Source organism: Podarcis cretensis (genome assembly GCF_951804945.1).
Source record: "Podarcis cretensis genome assembly, chromosome: 14".
NCBI lineage: Eukaryota > Metazoa > Chordata > Lepidosauria > Squamata > Lacertidae > Podarcis > Podarcis cretensis.
Genome location: NC_137183.1, coordinates 39,340,499 through 39,357,579, shown reverse-complemented (window position 1 = coordinate 39,357,579; position 17,081 = coordinate 39,340,499). Strand labels below are relative to the sequence as shown.

At 39.9% G+C, this 17,081-nt stretch overlaps 1 protein-coding gene across 1 annotated transcript in view; it reads left to right on the top strand.

The window, feature by feature from the left end:
- IFT140 (intraflagellar transport 140) overlaps positions 1 to 17,081 on the top strand; it is a 93,143-nt gene that overhangs the window by 7,563 nt on the left and 68,499 nt on the right. The window contains exons 5-15 of the mRNA XM_079952303.1: positions 1,159 to 1,301; positions 4,281 to 4,453; positions 5,453 to 5,544; positions 6,826 to 6,932; positions 8,560 to 8,708; positions 11,370 to 11,573; positions 12,697 to 12,769; positions 13,493 to 13,584; positions 14,498 to 14,625; positions 15,582 to 15,699; positions 16,633 to 16,763. Coding sequence (XP_079808429.1) covers positions 1,159 to 1,301; positions 4,281 to 4,453; positions 5,453 to 5,544; positions 6,826 to 6,932; positions 8,560 to 8,708; positions 11,370 to 11,573; positions 12,697 to 12,769; positions 13,493 to 13,584; positions 14,498 to 14,625; positions 15,582 to 15,699; positions 16,633 to 16,763 — 1,410 coding nt within the window. The remainder of the gene's footprint in view (positions 1 to 1,158; positions 1,302 to 4,280; positions 4,454 to 5,452; positions 5,545 to 6,825; positions 6,933 to 8,559; positions 8,709 to 11,369; positions 11,574 to 12,696; positions 12,770 to 13,492; positions 13,585 to 14,497; positions 14,626 to 15,581; positions 15,700 to 16,632; positions 16,764 to 17,081) is intronic.

The window sequence follows — 17,081 nt, the reverse complement described above, 5'->3', positions numbered from 1 at the left end:
ATATATTACACCTATACCATTTTCAAACCTTTGGCCTACCCCCATCCCGTGGAGATTCTTCTTCATAAAGTTCCAAGAAATATTATCAAAGGCTTTCTCCGCGTCCACAAAAATTAAAACTGCCTTTGTGTTAATATTTACAGTCAGCAGTTCCATAATGTCAATTATGTTCCTTACATTGTCTGATAGATGTCTTCCTGGGAGAAAGCCTGCCTGATCCTTATGAATCTCCTCCACCAACACCTTCTTCAGTCTTTTTGCTAAAATGTCAGCAAATATTTTGTAATCCACATTGAGTAACGATATAGGGCGATAGTTCTTGATCTGATTTTTTTCAGTTTCAGTCTTTGGTATAAGTGTAATAAAAGCTTCTTTCCACGATTCAGGTGCCTTTCCCCTCTCTAATATTTCATTACAAACCTCCTTAAGCGGCTGTATTAACCATTCCTTCAATGTTTTATAGTATCTGGAGGTTAGTCCGTCTGGTCCTGGAGAGAATTGTTTCTGAATGCAGTGTAGATTTGTCAATATACAGCAAGCAAAATCTCTCTTGTTGTGGTGAGATCTTGTTGGTAACCAGGGGGTGGTATCCAACTAAGTTTTACTCAGATTAGACCTGTTGAAATTGCCATATTCTGAAATAACTGAGGTTTCTGATTGATTTTCAAAAACAGCCCTTTGTGAAACACATTACAGTAATTAACTCCACAGGCATCTTTTCATCCTTGGCAGTAACCCTGGAAGGACACTATGCCATGATGGCCATGACGCCGACCCTTCCACAGTGTCATTGCGGGGTGGGGCAGGAGGTGAAATGGCCTTGGAGCAGATTAAAAGTGCTGCTTGTCACCGAAACAAAAAGAAAAAACAGAAGCAAAGAGAAGGACAGGGAGCTTTGAACATTAAAGTTTCAGCACACCACTAGCACAAAATTAAATCGCCACATAACACCTTCAGTACTTTCTTTAATTACTAATAACGTCCAGAAACAAGCTAATACTGGAAAAGAGCTAATACTGGAAATCATGTTTTCAATAGTTTGAGGGATTCTGCTCTAGGCCTGGAGTGAGCATCTCCCCTTTGTCATAAGCGATGGCTGCTTCTGACAGTTCCTCCAAGAAAGGAGCCAAAAATAACATGCTGTGTTGTTGCCTGCAGGGACTTGGTGCAGCTAGCGAAAGCTGCAGTCAGTGGAGATGAGAAGGCCCTGGACATGTTTAACTGGAGAAAATCTGGGATGGGAATGCCTCTGAAAATGGGACCTCAAGAAGGGCTGTCCTTCTTCATCAGTGTGACAGATGGTACGGAAACTGCTGTAGCCTAGTGGGAAAAGTCACTTTATTGAGGCTTTCTTTGCCTATACATTGTGAGGAGGTAAAAAAATAAATAAATCTGAAAGGAATGGTTTGGATGATCTTTCCAGTCCAATTTTCTCCATTCTTATGGTGAAAGATATCAGTAGATCCTCCTTTTTCCAAGTTCTATTTTCTTAGACAAAGATCATTTGTGGAAACAGACTTTGTGACTGAATTTATTGACTGTATAATAGTATTTGTTAAACTGTATCAAATTTGATTTCTTAAGAATACAAGTAGTAGTAAAATTGAGATTAAAGGTGCAGTACAGTACAGGTTTGCAGGAGAATACTAACAAGGTGAAAGTGTTGCACCCCTGCCACTAAAGTACTTTCCTCAGACTTGCTTCTATCTGACTCAACTTTACTATACCGTATTCTGTTATTTCCTTTCTGAAGAAGAAAAGGACATCGTAAAAAGGGGCCTCTAAATCTTGCATGATTTAAAAACTCATTTGTACTGCTTTCCACTTGATTGGGCTACGTACCTCCAAATTAGCCCCAGTAAGAGATACAAGATGCCACAATATTGGTTTTGTCTACATCTTATTGCTGCATGCCAAATGAGAATAGCACTCTTTTTTTCTTTTTTGCTTTTGACAAAACCAATATTGTTGCATCTACCTTCTCTTATAGTCTCTTAGTTTGTAGGTGCACAGCCCCACCTAGTGGTAAGCAGTAGAGGTATATCTTTAAATCATACAAGTTTTGCCTTTTCCCATACCTTTTGTGGACCAAAACAAGGTAAAGGACAGAAGAAAATTGCCCATCTAGTTCAGCATCCTCTTCTCACAATGCCCACCCATCTATGGGAAACCTTCAAACAGGACCTGAACATAAGTGCACTCTGCCTTCTTGTGGTTTTCTGCAGCAGGTTTTCAGAAGCATTACGGCCTCTGACTGTGGAGGCAGAGCATAGCCATCATGGCTAATAGCCATTGTTAGCCTTCTCAGTGAATATGTCCAATCCTTTTTTAAAGCCATCCACATTTGTGGCCATCACTTCCTCTTGTGGGAGCGAGTTCCATAATTTCATTGCACTGTGTGAATAAATGTTTCCTTTTATCTGTTCTGAACCTTCCAACATTCAGCTTCATTGGATGTCTACAGGTTTGTGTTATAAGGGACAGCTGCCTCTTGGGGGGTAAGGGAGAGCTATTTCACTTCTTTAAAATCTACATGTTGGTCTCCCACCATTTACGCTGTTGATATTGAAACTGAGAAATACCCATTTCAGCACTATCCTACCATCTCTTTATGGTGCATTAATTTTTTGCTGCCTTTTGTTTTCAGACCCTATATGAGTTTTGTCCTCATATTAACACAGCCCTTGAAAACTTTCCAGTTGAGCCTTTGTGTGGTTCTGCAGTGAAAGCTTTATCTACAGGGCAATGAAAAGCCCCAAACATCCCGTACCTCTATATTAATAAAGGATCTTGAAACAGTGGGTGGTCTTGCATAACGATATTCAGCACTTTGTATTGCAGCATCCTGGCCACTTAGAACTTTCAAACAAACCAAGCCTGAAAGTCCTGGAATTAAAGCTTTTACAATGGTGCTCGACTCACCTAGGCTTTTCAGTCATTTTAATTGCCTTTTTTGTTTTTTGTTTTTTAGATCTCTGATTAAAAGCTTTGAATCTCTCTATAGGAGCTTTATGCAAGTGGGGGGGCACTCTGTAGTTGTACTGGCCATCAGTACAGGGAATTACTTTGCTTTTAGAATTTTGCTTGTAAATGTTTTCTCTGTGTTGTTGTGTTAAGGGTACAAAAAGTATAGTTCCCTTTGTTTGTTTTGAGATTTCTTTTTAATCCTTTTCAAGAACCATTTAGCTTCAGAACCCTTTCTGGTGTCAAATTGTGAAGAAGTAAACAAATATTTTAAAAAATAACAATTTCCTGTCATACATGGTTCTTTTAAAACCTGTTTGCAAGGTGCTTTGATATTCCTTAACTAAAACAGTCGAAATAAATTGAGGAATTAAAAAATTGTCCAGTAGCACCTTAGAGACCAACTAAGTTTGTTCTGGGTATAAGCTTTTGTGTACATACACACTTCTTCAGATACCTTAACTAAAGCAGTTAGCATATGAGGAACACATATGCTTTTAAACTGTTTTAAGCATTATGTTTAACTATTATAACCCACCCAGGTCCTTAGGATGAAAAAAACCCAATAGTAATAATAATAATACATTTTAGATATGTCCTTAAAATTCCTTAGCTGTACATTTGTAAAATAAATAAAATAAAATAAAATTGTAGTAAGCTGTGGATAGAAATGTTTTTGTAGATATGTGTATCCTACAGGAAGATGTGAATGGTTATAGCTCCCTGTTGTTCACTTGATAATAAATTCTGATTTCCCTTTGTGTAATGCATGAACCAACCTTTGACAAGTGCCTTATAATAATGTTTGACAAGAACATAATAATGGTTCACACTTTCCCAAACAGTAGGCATTATTGGGTACCTTTTCTACTTTTTTTTTGCTTGGAAGCATAGCAAAGTAGATTATACAGGTAGTAAAAAGGCAGGTGGCATTAATGTTAAAGCAGTGCCAGCCTGCTTTAAGAGCTTTGGATCTTGACCAGCACAGAAGAGCAATTCCTATTGTACTGTTGTTGTTTCCCCCCACTAACCTCCATTCTGGTAAATTGGTGTGATGCATTTCAAGAACTTGCAATAGTCAATATCTCTCAGGACTTACTTAGTGTTCTCTTGAAATGACTTGGCTATACTAAAACCAAAGGAGAAGCCTGTTTTGTAATATAGTATTATAAGTCTGTGGCAATATGGATACTGAGCAAAATAAGCTTGATCCTGTATTACTTTTTATTTAAGCTGGGTGTATTTTCTAGGGTGTATTTTGCTTCTGTAACAATATTATAATGTACCAGAATGAAACAACCTTGATTTCATTGCAGGAACTGTGCATTATGTGAACGAGAGGGGGAAAACAAGCCAGGCATTGACCACAGAGAGTTCAGTCCAAAAGCTGCTTTTCATGGAAAAAGATATATTGGTAGTAATAACGGAGACTCTCCTCTTATCTCTTCACAAAATTTCTCTTGAAGGAGAAGCAGAGGAGGTCTTGAAGGTAGGCACCGTGGGCTGTATGATAACATCATTTAAAAGAGAAAATTGATTCTTTGGTTTTCTGACTAGTCTGCAGGCTGCACAAAAGAATCTTGAAGGCAACTTATTGTACATTGTGGAAATTAGGATTCCAGATGCTAGTTGAGCATTTGAAGTGTTCTCTCTTTTTGAACATTCTTGCTTAAAACAGTGAGTCCGCTGAGCTACACTGCACTAGGTTGGAGCCATGTATTTCAGCTTGCCATGAACTTTAAGAGAGGACACTTAGTAGTACGGTGTATGTCTTACATGAAGAATGCTCCTTGGTGAGGTAGCAGGGCTGGGAAAGACCCCTGTTGGACTGAGCTGCTACCAGTCAGAGAAGACATTGGCCTAATTGGGATCAATGGTCCAACTCCATATTAAGACAGCATAAAACGTTCAGTGTATAGCTGTCAATGAAACACTTACCCTAAATTGGAGCAACAGGAGGATGTCCCCACTTGCTTCTGCAAGGGGTTGTCCCTGACAGTGAAGCAAATGAGGAATCATCTGCTTACAAGGAATCTCTATGTGTGATTTGGGCAGGGTTTTTCTCAGCCTTATACCCTTAGTTGTGAAATGACAGCAATTGCTGACTTTCATAGGAAGTCTTGTTATGAAGATAATAGCTGTCTTAATCTGTCACAGGAAAAACAAAGTCTTGTGGTTCCATGAGGACTAAAGATATTTATTGCTGCATATGTTTTTGTCAACTAGAGTCTACTTTGTCAGATGCATCCTGTAATAAATTTGTTAGTTTTTACAGCACTGTAAGATTCTTTGTTGTACAGTCGTCTGACAACTGTAAGCAAACTAGCACTGATACCTAAAAACATACATTCAAGCCTTAAAAACATGAGCTATCTGAGAAGTAACCTCATTATTTGCCATGATTCCACCCCAAACCCATTGCTGCCAAGTAATACAAAGAGAGTACCTTGTGTTTTCAATACTGTCTCCTTGCATAACTTATTATCAGGTGAAGCTGAGTGGAAGAATGGGTCATTCCGCTGATATCATTTTGATTGACCGTAGCCTTCTTATAGCAGCAACAGGTGAAACAGTTCTTAGGTAAGAAAACTGGCAGGGGGGGGCTTGGCTTAGTACCAGGTTGTGGGCTGTGTTGCTATTTAGATACTATGTCTTTTTTCAGATAAATTTCATTGAACAGTGTCTTTAGCCTGATTGTGAACCATTTGCCCCCATTTTAAAGGGTCACCATATTGAGGGCCAATAAGAATGTGAGCTGCAGAATCAACAAATCTTGCCTATGCCACACACTTGCTAGATGGCTTTAGGAAAGCCTCTTATCTTCAACCTCTGCCCCCAAATATGTGAATAATAATGCTGTTCTAGCTTATGGATTTGTCATAAGGGTTACTGGGAGAATGTATGTGAAGGCCTTGGAACATTTGAAATGTGCTATGTAAATGCTGCAGTGTTGTTGTTAAAAGGATGATAGCAGACTTCCCAACCTGGTGCACTCCAGATGTTGGATTACAATTCCCATCAGCTCCAGCCACCATGTCAGGCTTTGGGAGCTTGGCTTCCTCCCCACTTGGCCGTAGATAAGCAGTACAAAGAGAAAGCAGTCTCTTACCAGTAACAAAAACGCTTAATGAATGCAACAAAAGAATAAGCGACCATTCTCAGAGTGCAGGTGCTCCTAATTAAGGTTCCTCCCACTTCCCTCTAGTCACTTCTGTCCTCTCGTCTCCTAGCAACCTAATTTCTCAGCCATTGAGCCTTTTGCGAAGCCACCTTATCTAATCTCCTAGCCTTGGGACTGAGAGGATGTACATCTTCCAGTGAGAGAGAGTCTGCTATCTCATTCTCTTCCCTTTCTTCTTATTACTGTTCTGCCCAACTATTATCTTCCAAACTGTGACCCTCAGCAAACCACTGTTCCGAATCAACACTCCTCCACTGCTCCTGTGGAGTTTCAGGATCCTAGCCATGAGCAGGTGTAGGAGTAGGCTCCCACCATTCCTCATCAGAGTTGTACTCCTCAGCCTGGTCTCTGACACACCATGGCAATGGATAGGGATGGGGAGAATTGTAGTAGCCGCCCTCCCCCCCGCCAAATGTGGAGAGCCCCAGGATAAGGCATAGCAATCCAGGATAAGGCACAGTATGCCGTTATAGTGTGTTCTACCATTAGCTGTTACTTCCCTGGAACAGTGCTAAGTGAGGCAAGGAGGACTTCATTGTGCGTAAAGGTTGCTACAAAAGAGCAGAAGCTACACCAAAAAGGCAAATGTGGAGGAGAAAAGCTGAGGGCAGGATCTGTGCCTGTGGCCAGCTGTTGACAAGGTGATTTATTATCTATCCTCCTCTGTACTTTCTCTGTAGGTTCTGGGACTTGGAGAAAGGTGAGAACTATGTACTGGATCTGGATGAGCAGCTTGGGTTTGAAATAGGAGAGTGCCTCAACTGTGTTTCCTTTTGCAATGCTAAAGGTGAGGAAGAACTTCTTTCATTGACTTCTGATGACCCAGTTATTCAAATTTGCAGTCCCATGGTATTCATTCAATTACACTCTGCTTGGTGGAAAGTATCTATTGAAATTGCTATGAAATTAAAATGTAACTTTTTTATATGTAGTATAAATGTGACTGGAGAACTGTGCTACTGGAATATTAATCCCTAACAGAATGAAGGAGCTTGTAAAATAAACATATGAATTGTAAGAGGAATTTTAACAGGTATTAGGTAGGACATGCGCCTTCATACATAGATTATTCCTTGGCCTTCCACTTCTAAAGGCTCGGTGCAGGTAACAGGGCAGCAATACATTACTGCTAGCATTAAACTTTATTTTGTGCCATTTGGACACTGAATGCTGTTCAGAATCTGGAAGAAATATATGGCCAGGCTGGCAAAGAAGCCAGAGATAGGTGCTGAGCAGTGGGGAGAACTGAAAGGCAGTTGAAGGTACAGACACTTTTAATACACTTCACTGATCAATTTCCCCTTAATATCCCAAGCCACTGTTGGAGGCAGCATTTGTGCTGTGTGCCAAACATTCAAGTTTTACCAAGGGCTATGGAGTGTTCTTAGTCCTGAATACAGATTCAAGTTATTTGTACAGTGTGCGACTTACTATATTAAATTTGGCTAGCTTAGTATTATGTGTGGCTGCCATTCTTGTCTCTTTCAATGTTAAAACTGAAATCCTTTGTTTCTCTACTTCTCCTACCCTTTTCCTCCAAGCTCTATCTCCTCCCTATATCTCCCTCAATCCTTTCCTCTTTTCATCACCCCACATCTCACTCTAGGGCTTTATTACCCTGTTGTCCTTGTCTAGCTCCTCTATATGCACCTTTCATTTTTACAACTTGTTGCTAGCTTCCCTGCCATTGCCACATCTGTAGAGAAAAGCTGATTACTTTTCTTGGGGATTCTTCTTACAGTGCCTACACTAGGCAAAGGTTTACACGGTGGTGGGGAACTTGTGGCCCCCCCAGGTGTTGTTGGAACTCACAACTCCCATCAGTGTCAGACAGCATGGACAGGATGATGGGAATCATCATCCAACAACCTCTTGAGAGCCACAGGGTTCCCATCCCTTTCCAAACGCAAGTTGTGTTATACAGTCTTGATTGCTTAGGCTAGAGCATGATAGATTGTTGGGTTTTATATAAAGGTAAAGGTACCCCTGCCCGTACGGGCCAGTCTTGACAGACTCTGGGGTTGTGCGCCCATCTCACTTAAGAGGCCAGGGGCCAGCGCTGTCCGGAGACACTTCCGGGTCACGTGGCCAGCGTGACATCGCTGCTCTGGCCAGAGCCAGAGCCAGAGCCAGAGCCGCACACGGAAACGCCGTTTACCTTCCCGCTGGTAAGCGGTCCCTATTTATCTACTTGCACCCGGAGGTGCTTTCGAACTGCTAGGTTGGCAGGCGCTGGGACCGAGCAGCGGGAGCGCACCCCGCCGCAAGGATTCGAACCGCCGACCTTTCGATCGGCAAGTCCTAGGCGCTGAGGCTTTAACCCACAGCGCCACCTGCGTCCCTTGGGTTTTATATAGTCCAATATAAATGATGATGATGTTGACCTGATCAGAAGAGTGTGGTGTATTTTGCAGGTCTCCTATCAGCTGGCACCGACAGAGGGAAGATAGCTATGTGGAGGAAGGTGGCATCCCCTTCCCAAAGCACTTGCTCACAGGAAGCCAAGGACAGCTGGAAGCTTCAAGCACCTACTGAGCTTGAGGGGAATATAATTCAAATACAGGTAAAGCAGTGAATATATTCCTTTCTACTTTTTTGTTTATTTAGGTGTAATAGTGTGTACCATGGAGGATGTGTTCAACAGTAAGCAGGTTTGGTGCACAGATCAAGCTGCCTGAAACAGGCTGCTGCCACCCTTCCTCCTTGCTCTTCTCTCCCAACCCCTATTTTAAGTAGGTATGCATATATATGATTGCATGTCCAATTATAGTAGCATAGGGCTGGACTCTCGTTGGGCAGATGTGTGCCTCTGATTTCTGTAACTTTTATGAATCTTGCTGGTTTCCCCTCCCGACCTATTTGGCACATTGGTTTCACTTGACTCATGGTTCCTGAATTACTTGCAAAAGGAAACATCTGTACATTTCCCAGTCCTCCCCAACTGTCTTTAAAAATTATTTCACAGAGGACAGAAACCATGACAAATTTTTGTATCTGATAAGATTTCATGAGCTGACAACTAGTTTTTCATCAAAATTCCATAGGATATATCCTTCCACATAAGAGGAGTTTTGTAAGCTATAGAAGTTACATCAAGTAAAATTAAAACAATTTGGGAACTGCTTTCAAAATTTCTATATACTCTGTCTTATCAGAAGTTACAGTATTAACCAGTGTTGCCCAGTCATGCTGCCTTGAGTATGAGCTGTAAAAGAGAGCCCCTCCATACTACTAGACAGTAGTCTTCTTCACACTATTAGACTCTATTTTTTTTATATAATATTTATTAATAGTTTTTTTTTTAATTATAACATAATAAACAAAACATACAAAAAATATCACATTTCATAACATATTTTCTTATCCTTTTTGGACTTCCTCACATCTCCCTCTCCTACGTTCCAAAATATAAAAATTAATTCAGCAATTTATCACCTTGTCCCCACCTTATCTAATTTTCCAATGTTATATCCTGAATTTTAGATATATTCATTTGACTTTTTAAAACTTTTTAGTTTAGCCTAATCATTATCTAAAAGTTGATTTTTTCCTAAATTTAGCTTATCTTCATAGTTCAGTTTATCTAATTCAATGGTGCCAAGTTGTTTGTGATCAAGCATCCTCCTTAACATTCATACAGTTTACAATATTTTTGCAAATAGTCCTTAAATTTCTTCCAATCTTCTTCCACCGTCTCCTCTCCCAGGTCTCGAATTCTGCCAGTCATCTCAGCCAGTTCCATATAGTCTATCAGTTGTATCTGCCATTCTTCCAGTGTGGGTAGATCTTGGGTTGTCCAATGCTTAGCAACGAGTATCCTTGCTGCTGTTGTTGCATACATAAAAAATGTTCGGTCATTCCTTAGCACCCTCTGGTCAACAATGCCCAAAAGGAAGGCCTCTGGTTTCTTAGGGAAGGTATACTTAAATACCTTTTTCAGCTCATTGTATATCATTTCCCAGAAGGCCTTAACCCTAGGGCAAGTCCACCAGAGGTGAAAGAATGTTCCTTCATTTTCTTTACATTTCCAACACTTATTATCAGACAAGTGGTATATTTTTGCAAGTTTGACGGGGGTCATGTACCATCTATATATCATTTTCATTACATTTTCTTTCAAAGCATTACATGCAGTGAAATTCAGCCCAATGGTCCATAACTTTTCCCAGTCCTCAAACATAATATTATACCCAATGTCCTGTGCCCACTTTATCATAGCCGATTTAACCATTTCATCTTGTGTGTTCCATTTTAACAGCAAGTTATACATTCTTGAGAGTACCTTAGTCTTAGGCTCTAACAGTTCCGTTTCTAACTTCGATTTTTCCACCTGGAATCCTAACTTTTTATCAAGTTTAAAAACTTCTTTAATCTGAGCATAATGTAACCAATCTCGCACTTTGTCTTTCATTTTCTCCTGACTCTGCAGTTTCCACACACTTTTAGACTCTAGGGGAACCTGTGTCTCTCCAGATGTTGCTGAACTACAATTCCCATCATCCCTTAACATTGACTATGCTGTCTGGCACTGATGGGAGTAGGATGTCTAGAGGGCCATGAGTTAATTTGTTTGTTTATTATTTATACCCCGTCTACGTGGCTGGGTTTCCCCAGCCACTCTGGGCAGCTCCCAACAGAATATTAAAAACATGATAAAAGATCAAACTTTTTTTTAAATGACTCCATGGGTACAGATGTTGCTTCAGCAGCAGTCATTCTCAGACCAAGCTTTAAATAGGAACTACAGCTCTATCTCAATAGCTAGCTCTGCTTTTGTTGAGAGGAGCCTCTTGATTTAAAGGGGTCCAACCTGCTTTAGCACTCATTGACTCTCATGAAGCAGAGGAGACTGTAATTGTGCTAGGACTTCACTCAGGAATCCCCTAAGTCAAAGAAGGGCCATGTGACATCCTTGGGTGGGCCAGAGGGGTAGTGGCAGCGCAGGCTCTTCTTGTATCAGTGCTTCCAGTTGGTTAGGTGCTCCTGGGGCTGGCCCAGAAGCCAATTCCCATTCCACTCCAAATCCACAATTATGAAAACTGCTATAGAATTTTGAACTTCACTGAGTTAACATTTTAAAAAAGAAATAATGTAAGTGGTATTCACTTTTTGCTCATGCTTTTTTAAGAATCCAATGCTCTAGTTCAAATGCATTGTGTTAATTTTCTTATTTAAAATGAGTTACTTTTTGTACTTAATCTCTCTTTCTTCATATTGTCTCTAGTGGGGATCCAAAAAAAATTTGTTGGCTGTAAACACAGGCAGCTCTGTAGCAATCCTTAATGAACAGGCAATGTTGTCACACTTTCACCAGCAAGTGGCAGTGGTTCAAATTTCGCCAAACCTATTCAATATTACCTCCTTCAGCACAGGAATGACTGACAACCTTCGCATCGACATGCACGTCAATGGAGTGTGTTGCACTAAGGTAACTTGCATCACTGCCAATAGATTTTCTTGTCAGGTTGGGGTTCTTTGTGGGGGGATGGAAAATATGTTGTTTGTTTATTTTTAAAAATTGGATGCAGAGCAGCAGTGATAATGGATGCACCAGCCAGTAAAGCACATACAACTAAACAAAAACACAATACATGAGATGAAGCCACCAGAGTTAACTACCAAAACTTAGAGTAGACAGGACAGACCTAAAGGATAACTACAAATGTTTTAGGCAGACCTTCCTTGGGGTTCCCACAGTTGGGTTAGAAGCCCAGGAAAGGCCCTCTCTTTGGTAGCTACTCTGATAATTCTGCAAGCAAGGATACCTGGAGGAGGGACTCTAATTATAATCTCAGCTGTTTGGCAAGTTCATATAGGTGCAGACAGCACTCTGTTATCATCTTTTGTGCAAAAACAAAATTGCAAGGTTTTCCTCAAGAGAAAAGGAGCATATGACAGTCAACTGCTATAGCAAGGCTTTTCCACCCTCCAAATCCCAACCTCCTTCTGCTGTTGCCTGTAGGGAGGAAAATTGCCGTAGGGTTTTCCTAGCCCCCTGATGTTAACATAAATATTTACATGGGTGCAGAGGGGCGTGGATTTGAATCTTTGTTGCTGTTGCATGACATCTAAACAAGTCTAGCAGTTCAGAGCAAAGCCTTGTCTGTATGGGTGTAACATCCTTTCCTAGCAACAAGTCGCAGAACACCTTCACTGCTTTCTTATTGTCTTAGTCTGAAAAAGCTCATTTGTATTCATTTTACATATTTACTGTCAGATTAATCTGGTATTAAACCCCCCCCCCCCAATCTCTCATAGTAGTATAAGACTATTCCATGAAAACATTCTTTTAAAAAAAATTCTGGTTTTAATTCCCCATAGAGTCATCTCCTGAATTTCCATTGCTTATAGAACAAAATATATGTAATAGAAAATAGGTCTGCCATTCAAACAAATTAATTGCCATAACACTGCAATTTATTGATAAATTAGTCCTGGGTTGCTAGTAGTAAAGGGTGGTAGCATTTAGCAAAAACTGGTTTTATGTATTTTCTGTTTGCAAAGCACAAGTTTTAAGATGCATTTTTTAAAAATTCTATGGCAAACCTTAGGATGCTGTAGCATTCTGGAATGGAAAGCAAGTTGCTATCTTCGAACTCTCAGCTGCCACTGCACGAAATTCAGGTAAGATGAAGGGACTTCAGAGTAACTTGTGAGTGTGGATGTTGGATGCAAAGTACCCTGAGGATGTTTATACAGCCAATGTATGTATGTATGTATGTATGTATGTATGTATGTATGTATGTATTTAAGTATTAAATATTTACAATCCATCCTTTCTCTATGGTGCTTGTTGGGGTTTTTTTTTGCCTTGTGATATAGGCTGTGCTGGAAGGTAGTGCTTTTTCCAAGACTACTTAGTGATGAGTGGAGATTTCCCACATCCAGACTCAGTACCTCTTCTTCTTTTATATATATTATATATTATATATTAGTCTTCTTTTATATATATAAACTCTGAATATATATATTTTATATATATAAACTCTGAATAGTATTGAAGTCAAGTAGGTGCAGTAAGATCCAATATTCTTTCCTGCCCATGCTACCTTAGGAGCCTTATTTAATAAGGTACCGGAAACACTTTCTGTAGTGCAGTTTGCTGTACTTAAAAAATAGCCTCATTTACATTTTTACATTTGATCTTGGATAGAATTAATCCATGAAAGACAAGGTAGGAGAAAAGTAGTGATCATTTTGCTGAGTGCTACACTGATTGATGGAAGAATGTGATGATGATTAATTGGAAATTACACATATTTTATGGACCATCTGGATGGAACTTTTAACTGTTTGTTTCAATAGGTTGTGATTATAATGGAGAAGTTCTCTCTTATGTGGTTCCAGGTTCTTTCCCTTGTGATTCCCCCGTGCTGGCTATGCATGAAGAAAATCTTTACACAGTTGAGCCAAATCGTGTTCAAGTTCGCACCTGGCAGGTAAGCAAGCCAATTTTTATGTGAGGATGATTGCAGGTGGCTCCCTCATGAAGAAGGGTGGCAGGGCGATATTTGGTAGCAGAACCAAAGGCAGCCTTACCAATACAATCAGGCCAGTTAACAGTAATGTCATTGTTTATCCTTCCTGCCAAACCTGCTTACATAAAAGTGACGATGATTAGATCAAAAAGGCGCACTTGGCAGCCTAATCCTATGTAGAGACGCAGAAGGCCACAAAAATTAATTAAAAACGGCCTTTCCCCTTGATCTCTGTCCTATCCAACATGCACTTTCCCCTCCCATTTTTCCTCAATTGGAGAAAATACCTTGTGAGGAATAACTATCTAATTTTTCCAGTCTCTTCCCCCTGCCTTCATTTCATTTGTGTGCTATGGTTCCCTGTAGAACTGAGGTAGGAAACCTCCAAATTTTCTTGGACTCCAATTCCCATCAATCACAACTGGCATGGCCAGTGGTCAGGACTGTGTCAGGAGGAAGGGCAGGATATAACTCGAATAAATAAAATGTATGAGAGTTGTAGTCCAGTGACATCTGAAAGGGTTAGGGTTAGGGTTCATAATTTGTTGTTTCTTTCCTGTGAGTGTGTGTGCTGATGACACATAACATTCAGACATCTATTTTGGAAACTGTGACCCCAAATATTTAGATAGATAGATAGATAGATAGATAGATAGATAGATAGATCCTACAGTTAATATGTGATGTTAAAGTTTCAGATTGGTAGAACTGGACAGTTGTGGAGGGTAACTTTTTTCTTTTGAAACATTTTGATGTCTTTGTTAGATATGGTGCTGTGGGTCTACTTGGTAATGAGTCAAAATTGTCTTTTGTGGTAATATATCAGTGAAAGGAAAGTGATGGTTTTAAAGTTGCTGCTCTTTTTCTCTGCTAGGGCACTGTAAAGCAGCTGCTGGTGTTCTCTGAATCTGAAGGGAATCCATGCCTCCTGAGTGTCTGTGGAAATTTCTTGACTGTGGGAACAGACCTGGCTCACTTTAAAATCTTTGATCTTTCTCGCAGGTACAAATAAACAATTAATGGAACTTGATTATATATCTTTTGGTTTCTTTTTAAATTTAAGGATCATTGAAACATTATTCTTGTCATTAAAATATGAGGGGTAGATTTTTTCTGTTTTATAGATTTACGTAATGAATATAAACTGAATTTCTTAAGAAGTACAATTGTGTAGCAGAGATGACCTGTAGTGACTCAGAATTTGCAAGAGGCTTCAGACATGATCATGATCATAGATAATTCTGTTTGTATTAAAATATGGCTCAAGTATAATTTCTTTTCATGATTCAACATGAAGAACGTTTGTAGATGCTGAAGTTTTTGAAACTTCTAAGGTAGGTCAGGCACAGTACTGGTTGTGTCACATACTTTTTGGTGTGTTCTGTGATATTTCTTTTATACTTGTAGTGCAGAAGTTGACATGGTTGCGCTTGCTAGCATAAGAGCAGGCATGCAGAGTTTGTGTGGGAAGGAAAGAACTTGTAATTCCATCTGGTATGATATTGACTAATAACATAATGAGCCATTTTCTTCCTCACTGTGGATTGCTCCTCAAAGATTACTTACCATGTGGATATCATTGCTTTGTAGGAGAATGGGACATATGCCAATGCTTCTCATAAATGCACATTATATGTTTTGCCAAGTATTGGCACAATGGGAACCTGCAGTTAGCCTCAGCGAACTTTGCTCTGTGTGTGCAGAGCAAAAAAAAGTCATCGCACATGAGGATACACGCTGGCTTCTTACAAAGAAGCGAGGGTCGTGTGAGAAATTAATATATGAAATGACTCACAAATGAGCCAGAAATGACTCTTGTGGTTAACAAAAAGGCAGCTATCTTAAGACCAAATTGGATAACTAGGAGGATTTTATTATGATGCACATATTCCCATAATTTTGGTGAAGAGCTTGCTCTTGTTGAGCAGACTGCCCTAACTGCCTCATCTCCCCCACAGGGAGGCAAAAGCACACTCGAGTAGCAAGGCCCTGGGTGATCTGGTTCCAGGCGCTAGTGGGATTGCATCTGTAAAGTGTAACGCAAGTGGCAACAAAGTTAGCATCCTCATCAACAAGGTGAGTCTGGACTGTCCCTTGCCTATGACTAAAACCTGAATGGGGCATGGAATGGCTAGGCCAGCAATGAATCTCTTGTTGGGACAAATCTGTGATCAGTTTATTATAGACTACGTTCAAGCCATAGCTTGATGCTCTGTGAACTACCTATGTGCATTCGTGTTCTGATTTCTCAGCTGATTTATTGGGAAACCATGATTTGCCTGTAAACCAGGACTAACACTAAACCAGGAGAAATGGAACACGCAAAGGATTGAGGGAGCAGACAAACACAAAAGTTAATTCACATAACACTCAGCCATGGCTTGGCACCAATCTGAACCAGCTTTACCAAAACGCAGCCATCTGCACTAGATTGCCAGTATCACACTGCAGGACAAACAGCTACAGGTTCCATACTTCACACTAGTGTGATTTTAGTGCAAGCTTCTACATGGAGTCCAGAATGTTATAGAATAGATTTCTCCCATGCCATGCCATTCTGGATTGCAAAGTACAATGTTTCTTTGGATTATTTCTTCAACTCTGCCAGTTCTGTAGATGCTGGAGGTACAGGCAGAAACCAAAAGCTGTTGTTAAGATGGGTTTGACTTTTCAAATAAACTCCACTGTCTAGGTAGATAGATAGATATGCACACACACATATCATAAGCATATATTATAGTGGGTAAATCAAATAAAATAAATTTGTGCGTTATGCACCTTAAAACAATGGTAATTCAAGAATTGATGTGATTTGAGGAACTACTTGACCAAGTTTGAGAACACCTTAGAGAACCATCTTGGCTGCTTTGTAAATTTCTTTCTTCTTGCTCTGTTTCTTCCATGCCAGATTGTTTTTTATTAATCTTCAGTTTTATGAATCATAGTGACTAGAATGAGACAATTAGGCTGTCTTTTCCTGTTCAACTTCTCTTATTTATACTTCTGTAGGCTGATGGGAGTCTTGACTCCAAGATCTGTTTCTATGACATTGAAATGGACACAGTCACTCTGTTTGATTTCCAATCTGGGCAACAGAAGGATGCCAGGGAGATGATCTCCATTGGACAGGAGGCTGAAGGGTGAGAATGCTTTTTGAGCCTGAGGTGGAGGGAGAGATTATTGATGTGAATTAATTAATGAGAGTGGAAAAAACATTAATTATTTGCACAAGCTCACCTGAAGACTGCTTTATAGACCACTTAGAAGTTACACAGTACAGCCTGTATATTTCTTATTTACTCTTTGATATATCTTGATATACACATATGTACATACGCTCACATACTATACTATACTATACTATACTATACTATACTATACTATACTATACTATACTAAACACAACCCCTTGTGGAATGGCTCTGTGAGAAGTCTTCTGCTAGCTCTTGTGCAAGAGT